The 24,399-nt window shown below is 44.1% G+C and overlaps 1 protein-coding gene across 10 annotated transcripts in view; it reads left to right on the forward strand.

Annotated features, from left to right (window-relative positions):
* Positions 1-24,399, forward strand: part of pbx3b (pre-B-cell leukemia homeobox 3b) — a 64,526-nt gene that overhangs the window by 30,713 nt on the left and 9,414 nt on the right. For 6 of the 10 annotated variants that reach the window (XM_037778573.1, XM_037778567.1, XM_037778568.1 and 3 more), the window contains exons 3-6: positions 19,483-19,724; positions 21,532-21,722; positions 22,742-22,877; positions 23,659-23,688. In XM_037778573.1, coding sequence (XP_037634501.1) covers positions 19,483-19,724; positions 21,532-21,722; positions 22,742-22,877; positions 23,659-23,688 — 599 coding nt within the window. The remainder of the gene's footprint in view (positions 1-19,482; positions 19,725-21,531; positions 21,723-22,741; positions 22,878-23,658; positions 23,689-24,399) is intronic. The other 4 variants (XM_037778569.1, XM_037778570.1, XM_037778574.1 and 1 more) reach the window with 1 other exon arrangement.

Consider the following 24,399-nt stretch of genomic DNA (forward strand, 5'->3'; position numbering starts at 1 on the left):
ACGTAGATGGACCCGCCCTTTAATATTGACAAAATCTACCAGCGTTTCGTGTCTCACCTCTTTGCTGTGATAGCAAATCGAATGGATTCTTATGCTGCTAACAGCAAGGATAAGATGACAGGAGTAGATTAAAGTAGAATTAGTTTTTACTTATCCTTATCCCTTCCATTATCTGGTCTTTCGAGACATCACACCCCATTTTATCAAAACTTTACAGCATATTCCATGGACATTTTTCTCTGTCTGCTTCATGTCCTGGAGATCCTGGAAGCAACCGAATGTAGCTGAGACGAATAAAGCATGTGAATTGATTCCCTCCATCACCTGGATAGGCTGTTGATTTTGGGGAGAGTTATCGCTGTTTTCCTAAGTGTGGCGTGGAGATTTGCTGGAGGGCTGAGTGATCGATTCAGCAGCCTGGAGCATCCTAGTGTGTTTATACATGGCTTGTATGGCAGCTTTCATAAGACATTTACCCCATGATTTGCGATGAGCTTATGTGTGAATAATTAATGGCAATTAATCCTTAATTACAGTAATTAGGCAAGTCACAGGAAATTAGGCTGCAGCTGGAGAAGCCCGTGCCTAGGAAAAGGGAGGACTGGGGCTGAGAGAACGTGCCATTTAGTGACAGTGGAGCCGTGGCGCAGCGATTGTGTGGCGAGCCTCGCTTGCCAGCAGAGATAAGAGTATAGGAAGACACAGGTGCTGCTGGCCAGTGAACCTTTTCAATGGTAAACCAAGCCTGGAAAGCAATCACAGGCACAGAGCACCAACACACCCAATAAAACCCAACTATAAATGTCTCAGCAAGGTGACCTCTGACCTCAACACCGCTTAAATTTCCTAGTTTGCTCCAAATTACATGCTAAGAGGTATAGTGAACCACTTCAACAGCTTGTGACTGATGAGCTAACAGTAATTGGTTACACATCGAGCTCCTTTTTTCTCACTTTTATAAAACTAGATTTACCACTTATTGGGGCCCCTGAGGCTGCAGACTTTAGTACCCGATGTGCTGTTAACACCAAGTTTATGAATCCGCCGTGGCTGGAAGGAGAGGAGAGACACTCCAAGAAATATCTATTTGTACCTCTAATAAAACAATTAGCCCGCTTAGAATTATTAAAGGAAACTACAGCAGGCAGAGTTGTTTGGTTGCTGATTTCATTGTTTGGTATAAATGGCGGGGGAGATTAGGTGGATCTGTTCTGGGCAAAGACGGAGCAGAAGAATGGGGGACGAGGCTCTCCGTGTCTCGCTCGGAACTCATTTGTGCTTTTCCATGCTTGCCTTGATGAATTTCCGCTTCTTTCTGCTCCTGTTGCTTTCAATTACACTCTTATTCACAATCCTAATTGATATGCCAGTCTCAGTAGATGAACCATGGACTTTTTACAGTCCATTTTTCTATTCTTAGACTAACGTTTCCCCCATGACAAAATGGGACTATGAATATCACAGATGTGATTTTTTTGCCTTTTGTTTTCTTCCGACGTTATTTTGCAACATTATAGTAATGCATTGCTTGATTGAAAACATTCAATATGCTTTTAATATATCACATATATATATCTCTTATGAGAGATTATTTTTTGGAGTATTTCATATGGACTTTTTCGCGGGCCCTCCGCCGCTATGGGCTCCCACAATCGTCAACTCCATTCATGCATTGCATACTTTTTCTTTCTTTCTTTTTTCACGGAAGGACTTTTAAGCTAACAGGGAACGTAAGTGAGTTGAGGAGGCATCCAACTGTGATATTACATTAACCCATAGTGCTTGGCCATGTCTGTCAGTGACTGCAGAATAAAGAGAACATGCTCTGCTCTACTCTTTAGCCTTCAGAAGTGCTATTAGAAATAATGAGGATTTATAGTAAGATAAAAGACGCTCTCCTTGCTCCTGAGTTCTGAATAGCAGCTCATATTCCACCACCAAAAATCTAAACGAGGCTCATTGGTGATGCATACACAGCCATAGTAATATGATTAGTGTTTGCATTATATTATATATCGCATTGCCAGATATCGCCTTTTGCTATGATATGCACTCATAACTGTATATGTAATCAAATCTTTTAATCAGAGCTCAATGGGCATGTTATGTTCCTCAGCCATTCAATAAGCTCTGCTGTCACACTCCGAGGCCCTTAGCTTCTCCTTTATGTATAACACGAGCAGGAAGCCACTGGGTAACAGTACCTGAACACCAGCAAGACTCCTCACTAGCACGGGGGGAGATGCTGCTAACGGTGACAAGGTCAGCATGTTCTACAGGCCGCGCACATACATTCCTCACTATAAGTAATATAAATGAGGTTGTGTTAGCCGTAAACTCACAGCATGTTGCCTGTAAGCTAAAGGGTAACTGCGCAACGGCAACGCCTCCAAATATCCTCCTGAGCAGGTCTGACTATCTGCAGGATGAAAGATAGAGCCACCTGCTTGAATCACACGTCCTGTAGGAAGGATTTTACAGAAAATCATTCCAAGTACATTTTTGGATAAATTGCAAAGCTGAATATATTAGGGGTGGGAATCACCAGAGGCCCCATGATGAGACTTAGCCCGCTACAACCTCTGAAATATAGAATAACGGCTGGGGCCGCCGGCGGGCCATCAGATTGTTAAGAGTCTAATAAAAGATGGATACTTTACGTCTGTGTATCGATACAGTATTGCCACGCAGAATATCATGATACTATGCTGTATCCATTTTTTCCCCCACCCCTGGAATATACACAGAAGTTGCAGGATATTTTTTATTCCATGATAAATGTGACAGAATGCAACATTAGCATGCATCTGGAGACTCATCCAAATTTGTTGAGCGCATACTGTACAGCTTTAAGTGGGAGCAGCAGAGTTTGTGTTGTTAGGGGCATTCTTGTATCTACAGTGGTGTTTACTCACATTGGCAATTAATTATTAATGCAGAAGCACTGAGAGGTTACAGTGATATGGCGCTCAGGCTTTCCAAGCACTGTCTATATATGAACAGTCAACACATAGTGAGAGCTTCAAAGGAGCCCCCTCTGAAATGTTTCAGACTCTCATGGAGAAAGCTTATTACAGTTGAAATGTTTTTCTAGGGGCCCCAGATATTCTTTGTGAATGCTGGAAAATATGGAGTTATTTATTTTTTTTGTTTGTTTGTCTATATCAAGAGACGTGCGAACAAAGAGGCAGTCAGCATTTGCAGCTTTACTTGGCGCGAGTATCGCGGTTCACAAGCGAGAACTTGTTTGTGCAAAAAAAAAAAAAAAATAGTTTTGCGAAAAAACTGTGAAGATTCGACGTAGAGAAAAGATGCAGGATACCATTTACCAGTCCAAGAACTCATCACACATGACATGTGCACGGTGCAATCAATTTTTCCCATTAATTTCAGAGATGTGACGTCCAAGTAGACTGCAGGGCTGCGAGTGTTTTAATAATGAGTCCAGAGATAAGCATCAATTGGCAATCTGCTCTTTTTTTGAGGCGTCTTTGTTGCCTGGCAGAGCCCTCCTGATGACACCTCTGTGGATCTGCTAATGGAGGAGGACCTGTAAGGCTATCCCCTGGCCTTTGTCTGACCCCTTTGTGGAGCTGAATTCTTCAGATGTTTGCAGGATCAAGTCACTTAATCTGTAGCACAGACTAGGGCCAGAAAAAAAAAAACAGAGGACAGGGGAGAGCAGGAGAGAAGGAGGAGGAGGAGGAGGAGGAGGAGGAGGGGTAGCAGACAAGCGCCTCACTCTGTCTGAGGGCAGAGCATTCAGCTACGCAGGGTAAAGAACTGCAAATGTCTGCCTGTTCTGTTATGCACCATTGTTTCATACAGAGCTCGGAATAGACAGGAACAGTGTAGCAGGCGGGCTCTGGCAGGCGGTGCGTTTTATTACCGCGAGACCATAGACTTAGACATTAGCGAATATGGCTCATTAAATGGCATGGAATGTTACCATTTTACATAATTCCTCCTGTATCGTTGTTGTAAATGAAATCCCGCTCCTGTCTCTGACTGCACTCCAGTCACTCTACAGCCATTACAGCTTTCCCCATCAGACCCTTGAAAGCAGCTATCTATAATTTCAGGTCTGTGTCACACACAAAAAAAAAAAAGCGCGCTCTCTACACAAGCCCTAATGGCTTGCCGTGGTTGATGTGGAAAGGATGCAGCGCAAATAGGAGGAAATCTGAAGAAATATTTGAGAATTAGGCGATGATGTATTCAGATGGCTGGAGAGACCAGGGTGGGCAACAAATATAAATAATGTATGTGGCAGGCCTCGCGAACATAAGCCGGAATTTGCCGCCGCACTTTTTTGTTCTCAATCACCTTGATGAAACAATCCCGGAGCAATGGCTGCGTGAATGAGACCACTGACAAGCTGATTTTCCACCCCTGGCATGAGGCTGCTTTCTCCACTTAATGTTCTCCGATAAAGTGTAGCACAGAAGTAAACTAGAAGAGCCTCCACTCCTGACACATGTGACAGCATTTGCATCAATTATGCAGTCTGCGGCAGGAGGGAGCGGGGGGGTAGAGAGAGAGAGAGGAGGAGATAGGAGAGGAAAGGGTTTGTGACAAGACGCAGAGGCAGAAATGAGGATTTCTCTTTAAAATGCATTCTTTAGAAAATAACATTCAAGATCATTTACATGAAAGCGGCTGCAGCGGTGAACCCGGCAAAGCAGCGGCAGCAAAGTCTGCGGAGCGTTTTTGACACTAAAGACTTTGGCAAACAGAGTACAGTATAATGGAGAGTTCTTTGTCTCCTCTGTATTCACTGTACGCTGAATATCTACCCTGAAGAGTAGCGGAGGAGACAGTGAAATGAGGAGAGAGACTGGGTTAGAGCTGAGAGGGAGGCTTGAGTCCCGTATTGCTGGATTCAACCAGAGGAGTTGGCTGACGCAAGGCCAAATAAACAGTGGACTGACTGAGAGGACACACACACCATTTAATGAGCTTCTCTAAATAAAGTACCAATATGTAATATATTTATGGTAATAAATCATAAAATGACCATGATATGTCATCAGAGATTAAGGAAACATGTAAAATTGAACATCTGTTTTTGTTTTGGCCGATGTGATCCCGTCCACTGCCCATTTCAACACCCCGTTGCCACATATGAAACAAACTGGCACACAAACACAGCCTTCTGCAGCCATGGAAGAGAGCAAACAGACTTGATCAACAGAGATAACAGAACAATAGATTCTATCCAACCTGAAAAGCCTCGGCACATCTCTCTGTGGTCCGTGTTATCAAGACGGCGAGTATTTGAGACGCACAGCAGGTGAAGTTTATTCCAACTACTGCTGCTGGCCAGAGGATAACGCAGTCATGTCCAGAAGGTAACCCTCAAATTGTGAAAACGTGCGCTGCTATCAGTCACGCCGGAGTCAATGTTTTGACTTTGGACTGCTGTTACTCATTTTCAACGCTAGCTGTTGGTGCTACATATTGTTCCTTTAAGAATCCAAAAATAGGGATGGGGGGGAAAATCGATAGAGCATAGTATCGCGATATTTTGCATCACAATATTGTATCAATACAGACGTCAAGTATCGTTGTTTTCTTATATAAACTATTAACCTTGGGCCGTTATTCTGTATTTCAGTGGTTGTAGTGGGCACAGTCTTAAAGCTAAAATGAAGATACTGGTATCATATGAAACTATATTAGAAACTATAAAACCTTAGGAATCCATTGGTACCAACCATGTCATGTTAGCTTGTCAGGGAGAACGCTAAATAACGCTCCAAATGTACGCTAAATTTTGGCGTGAAAAAAACTGGCATGGCCATTTTCAAAGGGGTCCATTGACCTCTGACCTCAAGATATGTGAATGAAAACTCTGAGAAGAACAGAGTGAAAACTGTATGTTATTAGATAAAACAGATGTTGACAAACTGCATAATTTGCAGTTGAAAAAGGTAATAAATCACAATATATTGCAATATACTGTATCTTATCGCAATACTCAGCATATCGCAAAATGTTTCAAATTGCAATAAGATCGTATTGTTACTTAGGTATTGTGATAATATCGTATTGTGGTGATTCCCACCCCTATCCAAAAATTAGATGTTTTTCAGAAGACAGAATCCAAATGCAGCAAGAAAAGAAAAGCTGTGTTTGTTAAAATAATGTGCTTCATTTGAAGGTTTCACATCGTGCTGGCTAACAACAACGTGCGTGACGAACAATATTAGCAAAATCCACGAGGCTGCGATTCCCCCTAAAACCACAGTAGCAGAGGGAGATGCCTGCTTATTGGCAGTGAGAATAACTTTTTAAACCGTGTCCCAGTTTCCAACAGCACAACATTTTATTTCACTGTGTCCAACCCTATTTCACATCCTAGTTAAGCACACTTACAAATCTGCTGTGCCATGGTTTCTAACCTCTCATACGAATCCACACTAGCACACACACACACACACACACACTCAGAGAGTCACATCACCAGGCCTGTCACTGCCTTTTATCCATCGTCAACCTTCAGCTGTATGGTTTATCCGTAGTGACACTATAGCAAAGTGCTTGACTGCTTTTCGCCAACAGACTGCAACACTTTAACTGTACTTAGTCATGCATCATTATGGCAGACTCAAAGCGGTGTGTCTGGGAACGCCTGCAGATGGCGGAGGCTGAACCGTTTTGAGAGGAAGCCTCTGTGACAATGATGCTTATTGCATGAGTAAGTGTGTATGGACACAGGAGGAGTGTATCTGTGCTGAATAGGGGAGGAAAAAAACAACAGCAGTGTTAATAAAAAGGGTCACTGCTGCTAATTCAACAGGCTCGAGAAAACATATCTGTTTGCGAGATATGATATATGAAATCTACATGCACGGTCTTTGTTAGAAGGATGCTTTTATGTGTGTTATTGATCAGTCATTGTTTACTCCAATCGATGCCGACTTTGTGGAACGCACCCTCCTCTCTGTTCTTCATAGAGACTTAACCCTCTCGGCGTCGCATTTCACCGCTTTGTTCTCCTCTTCAAACCTTCCTTCAGCTGGAAATGTGATAGCATTACTGTCACTTGTCACTTTCTCTTTATTTCAACAGATGACAAAGCTTTTACATTGGGTATTCTGCTCATGCACACGTGGGTATTTTTTCAACAGATCTCTTCTGCTATTGAAAGATAAATGTTAACTTCATTCAATAGAAACCTCATTCAGGGGTTCAGTCAAAGCCTTGACTTCTTTATTCTTTAAGGAAATGAAGAAACCATTAACGAAATATTCACTCGCGGAGAAAGAGAATCTTATCTTTATTCCGCATGACCATGCAGAGCCATATTCCTTTTGACATCATTATGTAAAACCAATTTCTCTTTCATATCATTTCCGCCGTGCTGCATTACCACATCTATACACACTCGCTGTTCTTTATTACAAAGTAGGTGGCCTAGAGGAAAATATATGCGTTCGTTCCCTATGGCATAAAATATGCATATAGGTGCCTCATTTCATCTCCAATCTGTGTTATTCCTTTAAAAAAAAAAATCCACCGCTGCCTGCAGTCCCTCTTTAATATTTAATTTGACAACTTTTTAATCTGTCTTTTATGCGATGATGAAGTAATAGTCAGCTGTCACAAAAAATTATTGAATTATACAATGGGACTGAAGTGACTCATAGGTTGTAGGCTTCGTTATTTGTTTTTGGCTCTAACGTGAGCTTGAGGGGAAAGAATATCCTTTCACCCACTAATTTGTCTTCCATCTTTATTCATCTTTTCTCCCCCCCACACACGAGGCAGAGCTATGTATAACATTCATACATCATTCATACTTTGTTTACTAGCTTTTTAGTTTGAAGCAGATCAAAATACCGCAGCCCTGTTGGTGGAGTATTTAAAAGACAGAGCCTTTAATTGTGTATCCATGCTGCTTTTCCAAAAGCCCTTCACTTATTAACGGCAACCGCAGAGCAATGATAATTACTCCCAATCTTTTCTTAGCTCTTCTGATCTTTAATGATCACATATTATCCATCACACCGGCTAAATAATTAGCGGGAACGTCTCGCGAAACAAGCCCGTCGACAGATGCTCCGGCGCCCGCAAGGTGAACGCGGGCGACCTCTCTCCTCGGCGAGGTGACCGGGAAAGAATCGTTGTGGAAAACAAAACAAATAGATAATGGAGCGACTTTAAATGAATGTTGCAGCAGGATGAATGATCGACTCCTGCTAACTCCATAGCACCACCTCTGCCGGGCTGGCCTCTCTGGCAATCTGGCCATGTTGGGGCCCCCACTGTGGAGCAGCATGGCACTGGGAGTTGTGGTAGCCAGTCCCCCCCATAGCCCCAGGCTGCCTCTACCTTTGGTATGCTACTCAAGGTTAAAGGCATCCCAGTTGGGTGTTTAACAGTGTTGTGCTCGGATCCGAATGGCTTTTTTTTTTTGACACTATCTGCACTGTGGAGAACTATACACAACTGTTCATCTTCGGAGCATTTCTACATCTCCAATGTAGATCCTACTTCACTATTCCAGCTGTAATATTCCTATAGCGGACCTTTAAATCCCTACGCCGCTGTAATACTCTTCTAAAGTAGCAGGGGTAAGTGATTTGAACCGTTTTACTGTGAGGATCTGCTGTTTTGCCGTACACGTGCAGCTTTTGCTGACATTCATTTTGAAACCACTCGGAGCACTCGCGACTCCGAGTAACAATGCTGAGGGAAAAGTGCCTGCTGAGCTCTACAGTGAATATACCTCTCTGACCCAGACCGAGGAAAGGGAGATTTATGAAATCCACATGTTTAATACATTTCATTTTGTCCAAGGGATTTGTATTGCTTACCACAGTATTTTAGGGTCGAAACACTCTGTATAGTCACAGCTTGTAATGTCTGAGGAGAATAAACCCTGTCTGGTTCTGGCTGCTGAAGATTTGTTTTATAGCACCTCCTTTTTCGCCTTACACACATCAGCCGTGCGCCGTCTGAGGTATTGCATTTTATTGTGCTGAGGTGTTAGGTATACACGCCCTTAATCTTTAATGCATAATCCCTTGAAAATCCGCTACATAAATGAAAAAGATAACCCCCCCGTATCAGCGTAGTGACGGAAAATAAGATAGCTAGGTAATTTAATAAAGGATTGACGCTGGCCCCGGTGTGATATGGTGTGTGACCTCTGTGTATTCATTGTGTAGCAGGGAGCAGGTGAAGCCACTGCTTGTATTAAAGTTCCTATTCTGAAAAACCCAACATTTGTGGTGACAAACAGAATGCAGCATATGGATTAAAGCACAGGGAAGCGTCGTCACTGAGATATTTGCTTTCCCAAAGTGTTGACACAGTGTGGAAAAAAAAGCAGAACCACGGCTGCTTTCCCACTGTAATCAGGTAGCAGTTATCACAGCGAAGTGTTTGCCTACCTAATGGCGTTTCCATTTTGTGCGAGTGTGTGTCAGCGGCTTCCCATTTGGAGCGCAGGCAGAGAAAAGGATCTGCCTCCTCATACAGTAAGTGCCGAGCCTACCAAGGCTCATGTTTGTTCTGTCTGCGAGAATCAACAAAAAAAAGACAAACTGATGAATCGAGCGAGAAGGAGAACTCTTTTTAAAAAACGTCATAATGTGGTCAGTCGCTGCCACGGGAAACGTCGAGTTCATTTAGCGGCTTGACCACATCGAGTCGTAAATACTCCTCCCGGGGAGCGCTTGTTTTACATCAAAAATGCACTTGAGTGTAATGTTGACAGATATAGCTTGTGACGAGTGATAGTCAGAATGTATGAGCGCCCATTATGCCGCTGTCAACCTCCGGTGCCAGACTGAAAATAAGCAGTTCACCTCTGTTTTCATTCAGGAGAGTGCAGCAGACAGCACCGCTGTATTTATTGACTTGTTTTACTAGCCTGAAACAGGGTGCTTTTATACGGGCCCTGCTCAGTCTTAAGACTCTCCAGACATTTACATTATTCCTGACTGAGTTACACACACGGATAAAGGAGCACGTCCGCAGGCTAGGTTAGATATATGCTCCCTTTTCCACCTCTCCTTCTCCCTTACATTCATGCACCATTTTATTACCCCACCATTTTAGATATTGTTACTTTACTTCTATTACTGCTTCATATTCCCAACATTGAATCATTTCTGGTCGTGTTTGTATTCATGCTAATTATATGGCTTTCTCTATTTTAAAAAACTAGCAAAACAGATTTTTCTGTTTATGCTGAAGCTGATCCAGTTGTATAAAAGCGTAGATTTCAGGAGGCTCTAAAAATCATCTTTCGCTGACTAATCTTCACAACTGCAGCGGAAGATAATGAATGCCAGCACCAGAGTCACAGCCAACACCATGATCCCCCCCCCGCCCCACCACCACCACCACCCAGCCTAAACCTCCAGCAGTATTTAGATGATATTTCATTTTAGAATAAACCTCTTTTCTCTCCCACTGTGAAGATATTGAACTCTTTCACACAGATGTCATCTTAACCAAAGCTTATTAAAAAGATGGACATCAAAGTTGCAGGCGCCCATTTATCTTATGGCGCTCTAATTGGCCACCACAGGCAAGAGAACAACTAACTCCAAAATAGGAGGCGTCGAGCGGTTGGGCTAAAGAAGAGGATGTCTAAAGACCTCTCAGTGGATTCATTGCCAATAAATCCCCTAGAATGAAAGCAGGGCTTTTCTTGGGGGGGGTATGGAATTTCGCAAATACATTATGAAATGTGATACGCTGAATTAACTGAACACTTATGGCCACAGGGTTTGGTTTCTTTGTTCTGATGTGTTTTTGTCCTGCGCCTGACCTGCAACTTCAATGTTTGCTTGACATGAGGCAATACACTCTGAAAAGGTCAAACAGCGCCGTGGCCACGACTGAACTGAGATTATGCTTACTCCATATAGCACACTGCATTGTTTTGAATACCATGACGAATGGAACTGATTCTTTAGCCACTGCTACTCCATCAAACGCCGCACACACAGGCCCGAGGTGAATAATGTATTATGTTTTCCACTCAAGTGGGCAATAAAAAACACAAAAACAAAGTCATTAATTGCCCACATACAGTAACCAAATGCCATCAAGAGCCGGCGCTCTCATTAACCTGGCACCTAATTATCTGCCTGCAGTCTGAGTCCTGACAAGCTCCGCCGTCTGAACCCTCGGCTCGGTTTTTTGCGTCGCGTTGTGTTGTGTCAGCACTCGCCAACCGCAGCCAAGGCACCGTTAGGTGCAGAGAAGACAAAAGCTTCTCGCAGCAAAGGTTCCCTCTGCACGCGCCGCCACAATGTTCCTCCTGTTAATGCCTTCCCTTCCAATTAAATCTGCAACTGTTAATTATTGTAATTATGAGAATGAGCTCCCAGCTCCCCCCCACCTCCCCTTTCCACCCCTCCCATCTCCGGTGTGCGGAGACGCTACGGGAGTCTGTTGTGTTGCTTCAGTGGCGCCTCGTCTCTGCTCCAGTGAAGCCCTAGCAGGGAATTGGATGCGGAGGGGGACTTGGTGCACATGACAGGGGTGACGTGAGGGAGATTGCACGGTTCATCTTGGATAACTGGGCGAGCGAGTCACAGCCGATGGCCACGCCTCCAGTCTAACTCATTAAATGGTGTGTAAAGTACATGCTGGGAATAATTAGCGCCAAATAACCTTTTTTTTTGCTACATTGTTCGCGGGGACAACAAAAAAAGTGGAGTATCATCTGTAGGTGTACAATAAAACCAGCTGGGGAGATTATATTCCCCCTTTGCTTTGAAAACTCCACAGTCATTTCACTCCTTTCTCATGGTAATGCAAGACTCTATTCTTGTTTCTTTTGGGAGACACTGGCGATGGATCCGATGTGATGTGTTGAGTATAAGGAGAGCTGAAAAAGAGTGGATGGCAGGCCGGCTGCCTGCTAAGTCTCTGCGTGTCTCAACATCCTCTCTGGCCTGCTTCTGTCACAAGCTGTTGTTTGGCCCTGGACCTGATCCGCACAGCCACTCCTCGCGCTGCACTCTGCAGACCTAGCAGTAACCTGCAACATCAGGCTCAGGATGCTCGCATAAAAACAGCACTAAGACGGCTGGAGGTGGATGTGGGGTTTTTTTTCTGCGAGCTTTAGCAGTCCTCGCCAAGAGACGCTCGGAGAATCGGCACGTCAGGCGCAGTCTCATTCCCGCTGTAACCTTAGTTGCCTCATAGCAGAGTCCTCACACGCTATAGCGCAGCTAGCGAAGGATTCTGGCTTTACAATTTGGAGCTGAATTCTCTTCCATAAAAGACACTGAAGTAAAGAGCAGCTCCTTCTGCTTGAGGCAATGCAGCCTTTTCGTGGATACACTGCAAAATCTAAATGATGGACTGTCAACTCTCTTGCAGAAATGCCACTGCAAAGAATAATCTCTCTGGCAGTGGATCATGGTTGGCTGTATGCTACCAATGCCTTTTCTTTGTTTATGCGAGCATGTAGCCTTCACACACACAAACACACACACACACACACACACACACACACACATATGCACGCACACACAGAGACAAACACAGAACACGTCCACAAAACGCTTCAAGCCTAAATCCTCTCTTTGGGAGCATACAGTGAAATATATGGGATTAATAATAACGTGAATAGCATTATTCTTTTCACCTCTAGCCTTTAAAATAATGCATGCTTGGCTCGGCGTCTGGGTGGAAGTTTCGCCCGCGTGTTTGCCTGGTTATCGGTGTGTACAAGACCTGCTGTGTGACCTGGTTTCATGCAATCTCCATCTTCTAATTAGGAGGCTGCAGAAAGGCTGCAACGAGAGAAGGAGTGATTAGTTGCCTTTGGGTATTTCATAAGTGGCTTTCAGTGCCACATTTGCATTATTTGCTTGGGGTCTGAATAACAAATCAGCCTACCTTTGCAGCAAATTGAGGCTAGCAGCTAAAGACCATCAGTACGTGAAATATAAAATGAAAGTGAGGAAAAGAAATAAGCAAAACGTGCTAACACAATATAAGGGAATAAAATTAAATACTGAGACACAATGACTGTCTCACAGATATTAAAATATTTTTTGACTGTTCTATTGAGCATATTTTCCTTTATATTCATCTTAGATGCCTGAATAACACACAAGTGTCTCTGTGATTGCGGCTCATTCTGTGACCAGCGGACCATGTGAACCATGCAAGCCCTATGTTGGAGCCCCGTGCTGTATGTGTCCTGTAGGGTCAGTCAGTGTGCTGATCTGTAGCGGAGGTCCTGTCCACTCATTTGGCCGGCCTCCCCAACCGCTGCGTGCGGCCGCCACCGCCAGGCCCGGTCAGCCATCACTGCACCACTTGGCCGTTTGCCCACGTCGAGTCTTAGAGGGCAGGAAACAAAGCGGGGCACTCGCACGTCCACATATATAAAACACACACATCACACACATGATCACGGCGAGTGACAGTGGCTCTTGTTTACCCCAGCCCTCCCACCCTCCCTCGCTCTCCTTTCATCCTCTCCCTCATAGTCTGTCATGTTGTGTGTCACTTCCCACAAATGTCAGTGCCACCATGGGACAGTGATTAATTTTGGTGTGCTTGGCAAAATGTCTTCAAGATGTTTGTTTGGGTTGTCTTTTTCCCACCCTCCGTCGCACCCCCCCACCTTCCCCCCCTCCGCATGTCTTGGGTCGAGAGTGGCAAGCCCCCTCCTCCTCCTTCCCCTCACGCCCCCACTGTCACAGTCTCCTCTTATGGAGGGAGGACGGTGGGGGTGGGGGGCTCATCATCATCGAGGGACAAAGGCTACCTGAACTGACAGAGATCTTCTTTTCTGACCAGAGCCACTCCCCACCACCTCCACCATGCGCTGTCTGTTTAGCGCGTGCTGGTGGTGTATGATGGGAGAAGTCTTGACCTAGCACTGAGGGGCTGTAACACTTCACTGTCAGCGCGGCTGATTAGCTTATCACTCACCACACTGGGAGGAAATACATCATCATTCTAGACAGGGATTCCCCAGTTTAGGGCCCATTCCCTGCCTCCGTTTTACTCCGCATTTAATCACCAGACGCTCTGTCCCCTCCAGTATTTCAGACTCACCTCTACAGCCAATCCTTAGTAGAACTTTGTTCCTTTCAGGTGTTTGTAGTAAAAATCAGAACAGCTAAATTATGTGTGTAAAAGCACTTTTTGTGTTGGGTGGCAAACACATGTAGGGCTGGGATTATACACCTATGTCCCGATTCGATACTATCACGATACTTTTGTGCCGATTCGATATGTATTGCGATTTTTTAAGTATTGCGATTCTACAAGTATTGCGATTCGATATTATGATTTATAGCGATTTTTGTTTAAATTTTTAACACTAGACCATGGGAAAAAGTTGAATCATACACTTCTAGGGACTTTTACTTTGAAAAATTTCTAAATTGATGCATTCAAAATGTTTTATTTTCAGCATGTATGTAGTCAGAGATGTTCTGAAGTCAAATATATGAGTCATTGTCAGGAATTATTATTTCCAGTAACCCAAAAATCAAAGAATAAATACATTTCCCTCACAAATTAGTAATATTTTCTTTTTAATTTATAAGGGACATGTAATGTTTTATACTTCTGGTGAATATAATCCAATCAATCTTATTTCCATATATGTATTTCATATATTATTTTGAAAACAGGACATAGTCACACGTGTATACTTCTGTTAACTCCGTCGCTAACTCTGAACTCTTTATACATCCATGGTCAGCTCCATCGGGGCTGAGAGTGACGGCTGGCTTGACCGCATGTTACCACAATACAATAACCTTACCTATCCATGACAGAGTTAGCATGCAGCTTTAGTCATCATGTCTAGCTCTGCTTTTCCTGGCAATGTGTGAAACCCAAAGTGTTTCCATACTTTACTGTATGTGTAGTGTTTAACATGTGAGGGTGCAGGTTGTATCCAGGTGGACCCTCCGCTCTTTTCTACTTCCTCGTTTCGGCTTGCTGCGACTGGCTGTGGTTTGTTTTGGTTGACGGATGAACGGATATGACGTCACGTTACTCAGACTACAACAATAAAAGCGGTAACTTCCTTCTACCTGCGCATTGACTCAAATGAAGAAAATATATCGATTCTGGCATAAAAAAAATTGATTTAAAAATCGCGATACATAGGTGAATCGATTTGTTCCCCCACTCCTAGACACATACATGATATATCAGAGGAAATATAGAATCTTCCCAAAGTGATTCTTTTCAGCTCACTCGACAAAGAAAGTGAAACACAAAAGTGACAAAATGTGCTTTTGCTTCCCCACAGCGCGGTATCAGGTATGGTAATTACTCTGCCATTAACATTGGGAATAGTTAATGTGTATTAATGTGTTAATGGCATGTTAATTACTGTACATGCTAGAGAGAGAGCCCGCAGGCGTTCTCTCTCAGATTCTTTGTGCCATGTGGATGTAGGCCAAGCTTAAAAAAGCCTTTAAGAACGTCGATGAAAGAGGATCCTTATGTTTCATTTGTCAGAACAAAAGATTTTCAATGGTAATTTGATCCAGCTTCCCCCCCGCTCCTGGAGCTGAAAGTCACCGATCCAGGCGCCACGACAAAGGAGATGATATGAAGTCAAAGGAGACGTGGAAACGCGGCTGTAGTGACACTGGCCTCTTTGTGAAACGGATACTCTAAGCCCTCTGTAGTCTCTAGTGTGTTGCTTTGGCAGCGGGTTTTAATAACACGGTGGATTAGAAGCCTTGGATCCTGAGTGCCAAGCCAGAGTTAAAGCTCACCTTGGACGAGCCTCAGTAACAGGCTAGATGCCACGGTCCTCCTCCTCCCTCCTCCTCCTCCTCCGAGCCGCCTCTCTGCTCCTACCGTCTACTCCGCAGCTTTAAGAGAGATGACCTTTGCAAATATTGACAGAAAATAAATTCCGTTTCGATTAGTTAGCTTTGGGAGACCTTTGCGGATCAATGCAATTAGATGAACAGAGTGTCGATACGTGGCCGGAGCTGTATCACTGGAGACGCCGGGTAGGGAGAGGAGCCCTGGGAGGTCAGGGTTACTTGTAATGAACAGGATGTTTTGGAAACAGCGGTGGAAGTAACAGAGACACAGTGCGTATCATCAAAAACGGTTAAACACACTGGCAGGACCGCTTTACTGCAACGCACAAACATTTTAGCATTGAGAAATTGCGGCAACAACAAACCAAAAAAAAGACAAATCTCTGGCTTTATCTGCAAGAAGCGCTGCTCTCGTAGTGCATCGTCTGGCATCTGACAGTGCATTCAGTGCAGCAGAATGAGGTGGAGAAGCCCAGAGCCACCCCTTTCCCTCTTCAGCAGGCCACATTAACCCAGCAGGGCTCTGCCTTTATGGCTCTCCTGCTCACACTTCAGTGATGAGAGTAAACAAGCAGCGGGCCAAAGGTCAGCTAAGCCCACAGAATAAAAGAGGGCACAGGAGGGAGGGGGGGAAGAGGTGGGAGGAAAGGAGAGCGGCCCGAGGCAGTGCTCAGATCACTGTCAGGGCTTCAAGCAGGGAATGATGTACGAGACACACAGCCCAGAACCGGAAATGATTATAAACAGAGGACAGGGGAGAGTATATGAGAGAAAAGGGCCTGCATTGTCTTTATCTGTCAAATTTGTTACTTCCTCGGATCTGATACGGACGGTGCAACCTGTAAAAAATGAAAAGGAGAACCACCCCTGACTGATAGGGATGGATTAATCACAGTGTCTCCTTTTGTCTCAGCCACAGAGGAGAAATGAGGAACAATCATATAGGCAAGTGCTTTTTCCCCTAGCTACTCCACCTGTATTGTTGAATGACAAATGAGGCAGATTAAGGACATGTTATAACAATTTCAAATTTTTTTTCTCTCTTTTACATCATTAAATTCGTTCTGGTAATTAAGTGAGCCGGCATCATTACAGTTATGTGGAATAACCGAACCATATATAGATTTTTCATTCTTAACTTCCAATTGCTCGCAGGCTTTACCAAGGTGACACGCACTTTCCCTTTGCACCGAGATTAATCCCACTTTGACTGCGGAGGTGGATTAGAGCTAAACTCGGGTGCCCAAACTTGTTTTAATACCCATATCATCAGACAAAAACAGGATAAAGATTTGAGCAGGCAAGCAGCGGCTAGAATGTGACTGTGGGCTTTGCAAGTTACTATACAGATTTGTCAACCACACGGCAAATTAAAGATATTATCTTGCTCGAGCCTATTTTGTGGAAGTCGCGTGATGATGCCCGAGCTTAGACAGTGAATCTTCAGCTCCTCCAACAAAAGGTGCACAGCGAGACACAGATGCATTTCACCTGTTTTTTTTCCCTGTAGGCTATGTTTTCTTATTTTTCTAATTTTCATGTGCTTGACGCATCATCCCCTCCCCAACACGTGCGTTATGAATGGCCAGACGTAGCCGCCGTGGCACAAACACACCCTGGTGGACTCCTGCAGGGCCGTCTGCTTCTCGGGGGCAGCGCCGTAATCATTTTTATCCCGCTGATTTCCCAAATAGAAATGGACACGTATGATAAAAATGTCACGGCCACTCCGCGTGTCAGCGGACTAACAGGATTACATGTCACTTTCTAATGTCTCGCTCTGTTTTCCTTTTGCCGTGAATGACCACATTATTGCGCACAGGAACTTTTGAGGTAATATATGGTAAGAGACTGGTAGCTCTTTATGGCCTGTGATTATTTAGTTTGAATGAAACCAGTGATTTATGCCCATTTAGCTGAAAAGCCCTGTAAATTCCCTCAGCTGCATTTCCCCTGGATATAGAGTGAGCGGAGTGAAAGTGACAACTGGGTTCGGTGTGGAAATGTACGCCGCGTCCCAGAGTTATATTTAATATACCTGACATGAAAAACATGCCTACCTACTTACCACCACCCGCAGCACAAAAGGAAAAGTGCAGCCTGCTGAGCTCGACTTGAATCAAGAGAGTGGGAGTAAATACTGAATTAGGAAAATATGAGCCGTAGTGGCAGACAAACCACCAGCTATTAGAGCACATTGAGATATGTAGCCGGGCGTCTGGTCAGTCAACATTTGAATCATTTAGTTTTCACACCGCACAAACTGGAACAGAAACGTCCGAGCCCGTCCAGGATCAGAGCTTTTTGGGTGGAGTTGCAGCGCAGATGCAGCTTGATGTGTGGACGAGGGTTAGTGGAGCAGCGGCATATTGTCCACATGGATGGGCTTGGCTCCGCGAGCCTGATGGAGCCTTGTCCAGCATCTCAATGTCTCCAACACAAATAGCCACATTCATCCACTCCTCTCACACCATTACACCTAAAAGACTCAAAGCCAGCCGATCCATAAATAGAGGCAAATTTGTTTTTCAGTGCAGTCGAACAAAACACCAGCTAGACATGAAAACATCAGAGCCACAATATGTGTTTCCTAATTTTTTATTCAGGAATGTGTTTATAAGAAAGAGGAAAAGAGCGTTTTCTTTCTAGTATTTCCTCCCGTGGCTGGCGTGCAGGGTCAGTCGGTCAGAGCGTGGTAAAAGGGGACTCCTCTGATTGCATGCCTACTGGCTGACACAATAGAGCCACTAATCTTCTTATTTAGAATCCAGTGGCTGGCCATATCTTAATGAAGCTGTAATGAGCTGTTGAAAATCCCTGAATTGCGGGAGGGATTATTGAATTGAAACAACTCCTGGTAATCATAACGTTCGAGTAGCCACTCAGTATTTACTGCCCATTGAGCCACATTTGTATCCACTTATTAGAGCGGATGTGCTCGAGCTTGTTTTTGTTGTAATTCCGACCCGCGGTGCTCTTTTGTTTGTTTTATTCCCTGCAAAGCCTGGCGTTGCGGGCGCATTGCCGATGCATCAAGGTGTGTGCATGTGTGCTATCTGCAGGGTGATTACGACCCGCTGACAGACCGGCGAGACAGAGAACCAGAGGAAATAAACAGCAGGGTCTGAGAGCAAAAGCAGAATTCATGAATGAGCACTTTACATAAAATTGACTCCGCGCTCATTTCGCCTGTATGTAGATTTTCACTCCACCAGCACATTTTTATTACTTCTAAGAATATTGCAAAATCAGGAGAGTAAAATAATACAAACCTTATAAGCAAATAGAAATGAGGTTACTTTTTTTTTTTGGAGTTCCCAGCATTCACAGTGTCAAAAGACAGAGACACTCACTAGAGGTATAGTTTTCTGTTTAGCATCCTTTCGCGGAGTAGAAGTGCCACTTCACCATTGAGCATTTGTCAGTTTATGGATGTTGCTGTCATGTCAGCCTTCCCGTACACACAGTGTGCAGCGCAGTGTGTAAATAAAAGAGAACAGGCATAGACACGGGCGACAGGAACACAGCACACACACAGGAGGCACCCAGCTCATACCTGCAGGGGAAACATCACACTATACACAGACAGAATGCTTTTAATCTGTTTTATTTGTGTTATTTGTTCCAGTTTTAATGTCCCTGCATTGCATTAGTTGACCCTCTTGTTCCCGTTTGTGTGTTTCTGCAGGTCTCAGCATCCGCGGTGCCCAGGAGGAGGACCCGCCGGACCCCCAGCTCATGCGTTTAGACAACATGCTGTTGGCGGAGGGCGTGGCGGGACCAGAGAAAGGCGGCGGGTCCGCTGCCGCCGCAGCTGCAGCTGCAGCCTCCGGCGGGGCGGCCGACAACTCCATCGAACATTCCGACTACAGAGCCAAACTCACCCAGATCAGACAGATCTACCACACGGAGCTGGAGAAGTACGAACAGGTGAGGAGTCTTTGCAATGCTAAGGTTAAGATCCTTCACAAAAACAACTTGAAATTAGGGGTGGGGGAAAAAAGGGATTCACCTGTGTATTGCGATTTTTTTTTACGATTTTGAAATTTATGTTTTTTAATGCCAGAATTGATATAGTTGCTTCATTTGAGTCTATAGGGAGGTAGAAGGAAATTACTGCTTCGATTGTTGTAGTCTGAGTAACGTGACGTCATATCTGATCCGTATCCGTCAACCAAAACAAACCACAGCGAGCCGAACGTTATCGTATTGCGGTAACGTGCGGTCAGGCCAGCCGTCACTTGCATCTCCGTGGTCAAATCGTCCGACGCTAATACTGTAGATCACTTACATACTGACATTAATGTTAAATGGAGGTATAAAGAGAACGGAACTGACGGGACAGCTGACGGGAGAGCTAGCAACGCACTTGGTGAAGTTAGTGGAAGTATACACGTGGGACTACGTCTGGTTTTCAAAATAAGGTGTTAACAAAGGGAACTGTATATACAAAATACACACAGTATATGGAATTTAAGATTGATTATATTCACCAGAAGTATAAAACATAACATGTCCCTTATGAATTAAAAATAAATACCACTAATTTGTGATATGTCTTTAGTCTGGTTTTTGGGTTGCTGGAAAAATTTAATAAATAATTCCTGACAATGACTGATATATTTGACTTCAGGACATCTCTGACTATATGCATGCTGAAAATCAAACATTTTTACTGTATTAATTTAGATATTTTCCACAGTAACAAGTCCCTAGAAGATGGTCTAGTGTTACAAAAGTTAACAAAAATTGCAATAAATCATGATATCAAATTGCAATACATTTCAAATTGGTACCCAAGTATCGTGATAGTATCAAATTGGGAGATAGGTGTATCGTCTCAGCCATACTTGAAGTACTTCACTATTTCCAAGAAAAGGAGAATAACATATTTTATTACCATTAAAAGGTTTGAATAACTATGTGACTACTACCAGCTATTTGGAATTTCAGTTTGAGTTCAAATGGACCTATTGAGTTCACACATCACACTGCTCCAGAACAGCTTATTCCCTGCATTAGCAAGGAAATTGCAGAGAATATGCATGATGGGCGAGAATGTGTTATCAGCTTGGGGAAAAAAAGATTGCAGTATTATTCACTGTGTTGTAGCTGATTATAGAGATCCGAAGGAGAGCCTTAGTCATCTGTGTTAAATGAAAGTATGATCAGCTCCTTCACCTAGCACTTTGAGCCCGCCATTAAACACAAGCATTATGGGCGAAAATAGAAGGTGTAACAGTGATGCCTCAGCAAGCCGGCGAGGTAAATTAGACTAATTTACTCTGAGAGAGGAGGTGGATACGTGGGGGCACACAACACTTCGCCCCGGAGTAAATGCATCTTTCTTAAGGGTGTTTCCAGGTTTTAATTATCTAAATGTAAATACTTAACGAATTTTACTCAGAGTAATGAGCTAAAGTGTGCACTACGTAAATGAGTTATTCTAATTAATCATGTATGAACTACTGGTTTAACGAAAAGCTGTTTGAATTCGCTCTGCATTAGGGCCGAGCCAAATCTGCATTTTACATTCAAAGATGACTTCACCCATTATGTCATCGAAGTAATACATAAACAGCTGCTGAAGCTTTTAGCAAAAAGAGCTCGATATGTGATAAACTTCGTTTATGAAAAAATGTACTTTAGAATCAGAGTGCTTTTGTGTCACTGCTGTGACTTGGGACATTTACAGCAACTCTTTGGCTGCACTTTGTGTCTCTCTGTCACTTGGCAGGCATGTAACGAATTCACTACCCATGTGATGAACCTGCTGAGGGAACAGTCTCGCACGCGGCCCATCTCCCCCAAAGAGATCGAGCGCATGGTGGGAATCATCCACCGTAAATTCAGCTCCATCCAGATGCAACTGAAACAGAGCACCTGTGAGGCTGTCATGATCCTGCGCTCCAGATTCCTTGATGCCAGGTCAGTGGATCATGTAGTGTGTGTGTATGTATATATATGTGTGTGTGTTTGGTATCTAGAAACTTTTATTGCCTCTGCATGACCCATATAAGCAAATCCAGTGGGCGAGGTCATTTTTAGTTCTCGTACAGGTCGGAAGTTTTGTTTTTCCCCTCACTTTTTTCTGGCACAGCACACAGTATGAGCGCTGCACAGATGCATGATTTTAATTATGTCCATGTTCCGCGCATTATCCATTTTCAAGACAATCACAGCCCCACACCTGAGAACAGTTAAGACCAAATGAAATGGGGGCCGAGTCGTGTGTAATGGATGGAGGATGGAGGGGAGGTCATCAGCAGGTGTTGTGGATTACTCTAATCACTAACAAGTGTGGTGCAGCAGCGTGGGGCGCTCCGCGGAGAGAGCAGAGCGGGGCACAAGTTTCGGGCCAAACAAGCCAAGTGGAAGCACATTTTGCTTGCCCACTGCCCGCGCGGAAAGCGCAGTAAACAAGGCAAAATAAGCAAATGCTCAACAACATGATAAGCAGCGCCCTTGGGAGGGAAGGGGACCCAGATCTAGTTAGAGTTTGCTTGTTTCTACTGGAGATCCCCGGGGCTGTGGCACTTCAGGAACAATGCTCAACTGTGCATGCCGTGATTTCTATAATGTACCGAGATGCACTCCGACTGGGCTCCGCGCTCCATCACGGAGCCCACCCATCCACCGCACCAAACTCCACACATTACACGCTTGGACTGCAGATTGGAAACCAACACACCAATTAAACATTGTATGTGTTTTGTGCTTGTGTTTGTTTGAGTCTGTTCTTCTGTGTGTTGACGAGACTCTCGGAGCAGGACACGATATTCCTGCTCCTGAGGGGCCCTCGGAAGCCCATTCCTCATTATTTTCACCATTTATGTGTGAGATTGATTGTGCAATTTGCGCGATCCAAATGGATGAGTTAATGCCAGTCCCCGCTAATAGGCTCCACTCGGCCTTTTCTCTCGTTTCTGCTCCCCCCCCCTACTCAGGCGGAAAAGGAGAAACTTCAGCAAGCAGGCGACGGAAATCCTGAACGAATACTTCTACTCGCACCTCAGCAACCCTTACCCGAGCGAGGAGGCTAAAGAGGAGCTGGCCAAGAAGTGCAGCATCACAGTTTCCCAGGTGGGTAGTGCTCATCTCAACTGTAGCCGGTGGGGTAATCAGGGTGGGGAAAGCCTAGAGGGATAGTTACCGTAGGTCACACCACCCAAGACACAATGTCCTTAGCTAACCTTGACATTGTGGCTGCCTAATGATGCTTCAGTCAAGGCTGGTCCCAGTCAGTCAGAGCAGGGCCACAGGGAGGGGGAGGCCTATATCATCTTGGCCTCAATCAAAGCACTATGCTGTCCTTCCTTAACGCTGGGTCCCCTGCCATTTCCCCCCCCCCCCCCCCCCTCTCATTCCCATCCACCATGTGTGCTCTCTCTGTTGCCTGGTCAGTCGCTCAGGTCATAAGCTGGGAAGAAAAATGGCATCATCCATTACTTTTAAGAAAAGCAGTTAAAGTCTGGTGCTTCAAAACAACTAGATGATCCTGGCTATTTATTTATATGTTTGCTGTTCAAGTGACCTTGCAGGACTCTGCTAATTCACAGTTATATCTTAGACTTTATATAGAGCATAGTGTCCTTGTTGGGTAAACCTGGAGGCAATATCTCTCACACCTAACCCCCCCCCACATCCACAGTGTTATTATCATGTGCTCTCTGCTATGATTGTGACTACTATCTAGATTTTTTTTGATACTCTATTGTTCTATGGTTGTCCTCGTGAGACACAGCAACATGAATCTATACAATAATCTGTTTTTTTCTGTGTGGGGAGGGGGATGTTGAGGGGTATATTGAGTGTAGTCATGAAGAGTCAGATACTGTAAAAGCCCATTCTTTTTTGCCTTCAGGGGGTGGGAAGCACCATCACAGTATCACAGGTATGTCATAACTTCTCCTGATCCACTGTTTTCATTTTTTTTTGTACTTCCTTTGTTTATGTATGTAATAGCCTCACAGTTTTTACCACTGCACAGAACCTCCCTCCCTCACACTACTGGACCAACGCTAATGTTATCATGAATTACAGTATTTCAAGTTTGAATTTATATATTTTTAAAAAAGAGAGATTAATGAGCATTTTACATCCCACCTTTAAGTCACACAAGAACACAGATTGATTCATATTTTTTCAAACTACACCCATGTTATCACCATATTCTGTGTGTACAAATGTGTCACATGAAATCTTTACTTTTTGGCTATTGTTTTACCACATTATTTATTTTTGTTTGTTGTAGAGCGTCGACTTAATTGTGTGGTCTTTTTGAATCTCCTGCGAGATTATTTACCCATCAGCCACCAGCCCCCACCGTGATCGCTGTGTGCTTTATAGCAGTTAAAGAAATGGCCACCGACCCTCACAAATGGAGCTCCACTCTGTTTTTCTGAGTGCCTCGCAAAAAAAAAAAAAAAAACAGGCCACCGTTTCCAGTTCCCATGAGAACAAATCAGTGTGTGCAGAAATTAGAGGGCTTTTAAAAATTCACTTGAACTCATCTCAGGCCCCATTAAGTGGCGTACTCCTTGAACCGGCGGAGGCCACGGCAGACATTCTTATTGACTTATTCTTAGTGCTTTGGCTCGTTTTA

Source organism: Sebastes umbrosus, chromosome 8 (genome assembly GCF_015220745.1).
Source record: "Sebastes umbrosus isolate fSebUmb1 chromosome 8, fSebUmb1.pri, whole genome shotgun sequence".
NCBI lineage: Eukaryota > Metazoa > Chordata > Actinopteri > Perciformes > Sebastidae > Sebastes > Sebastes umbrosus.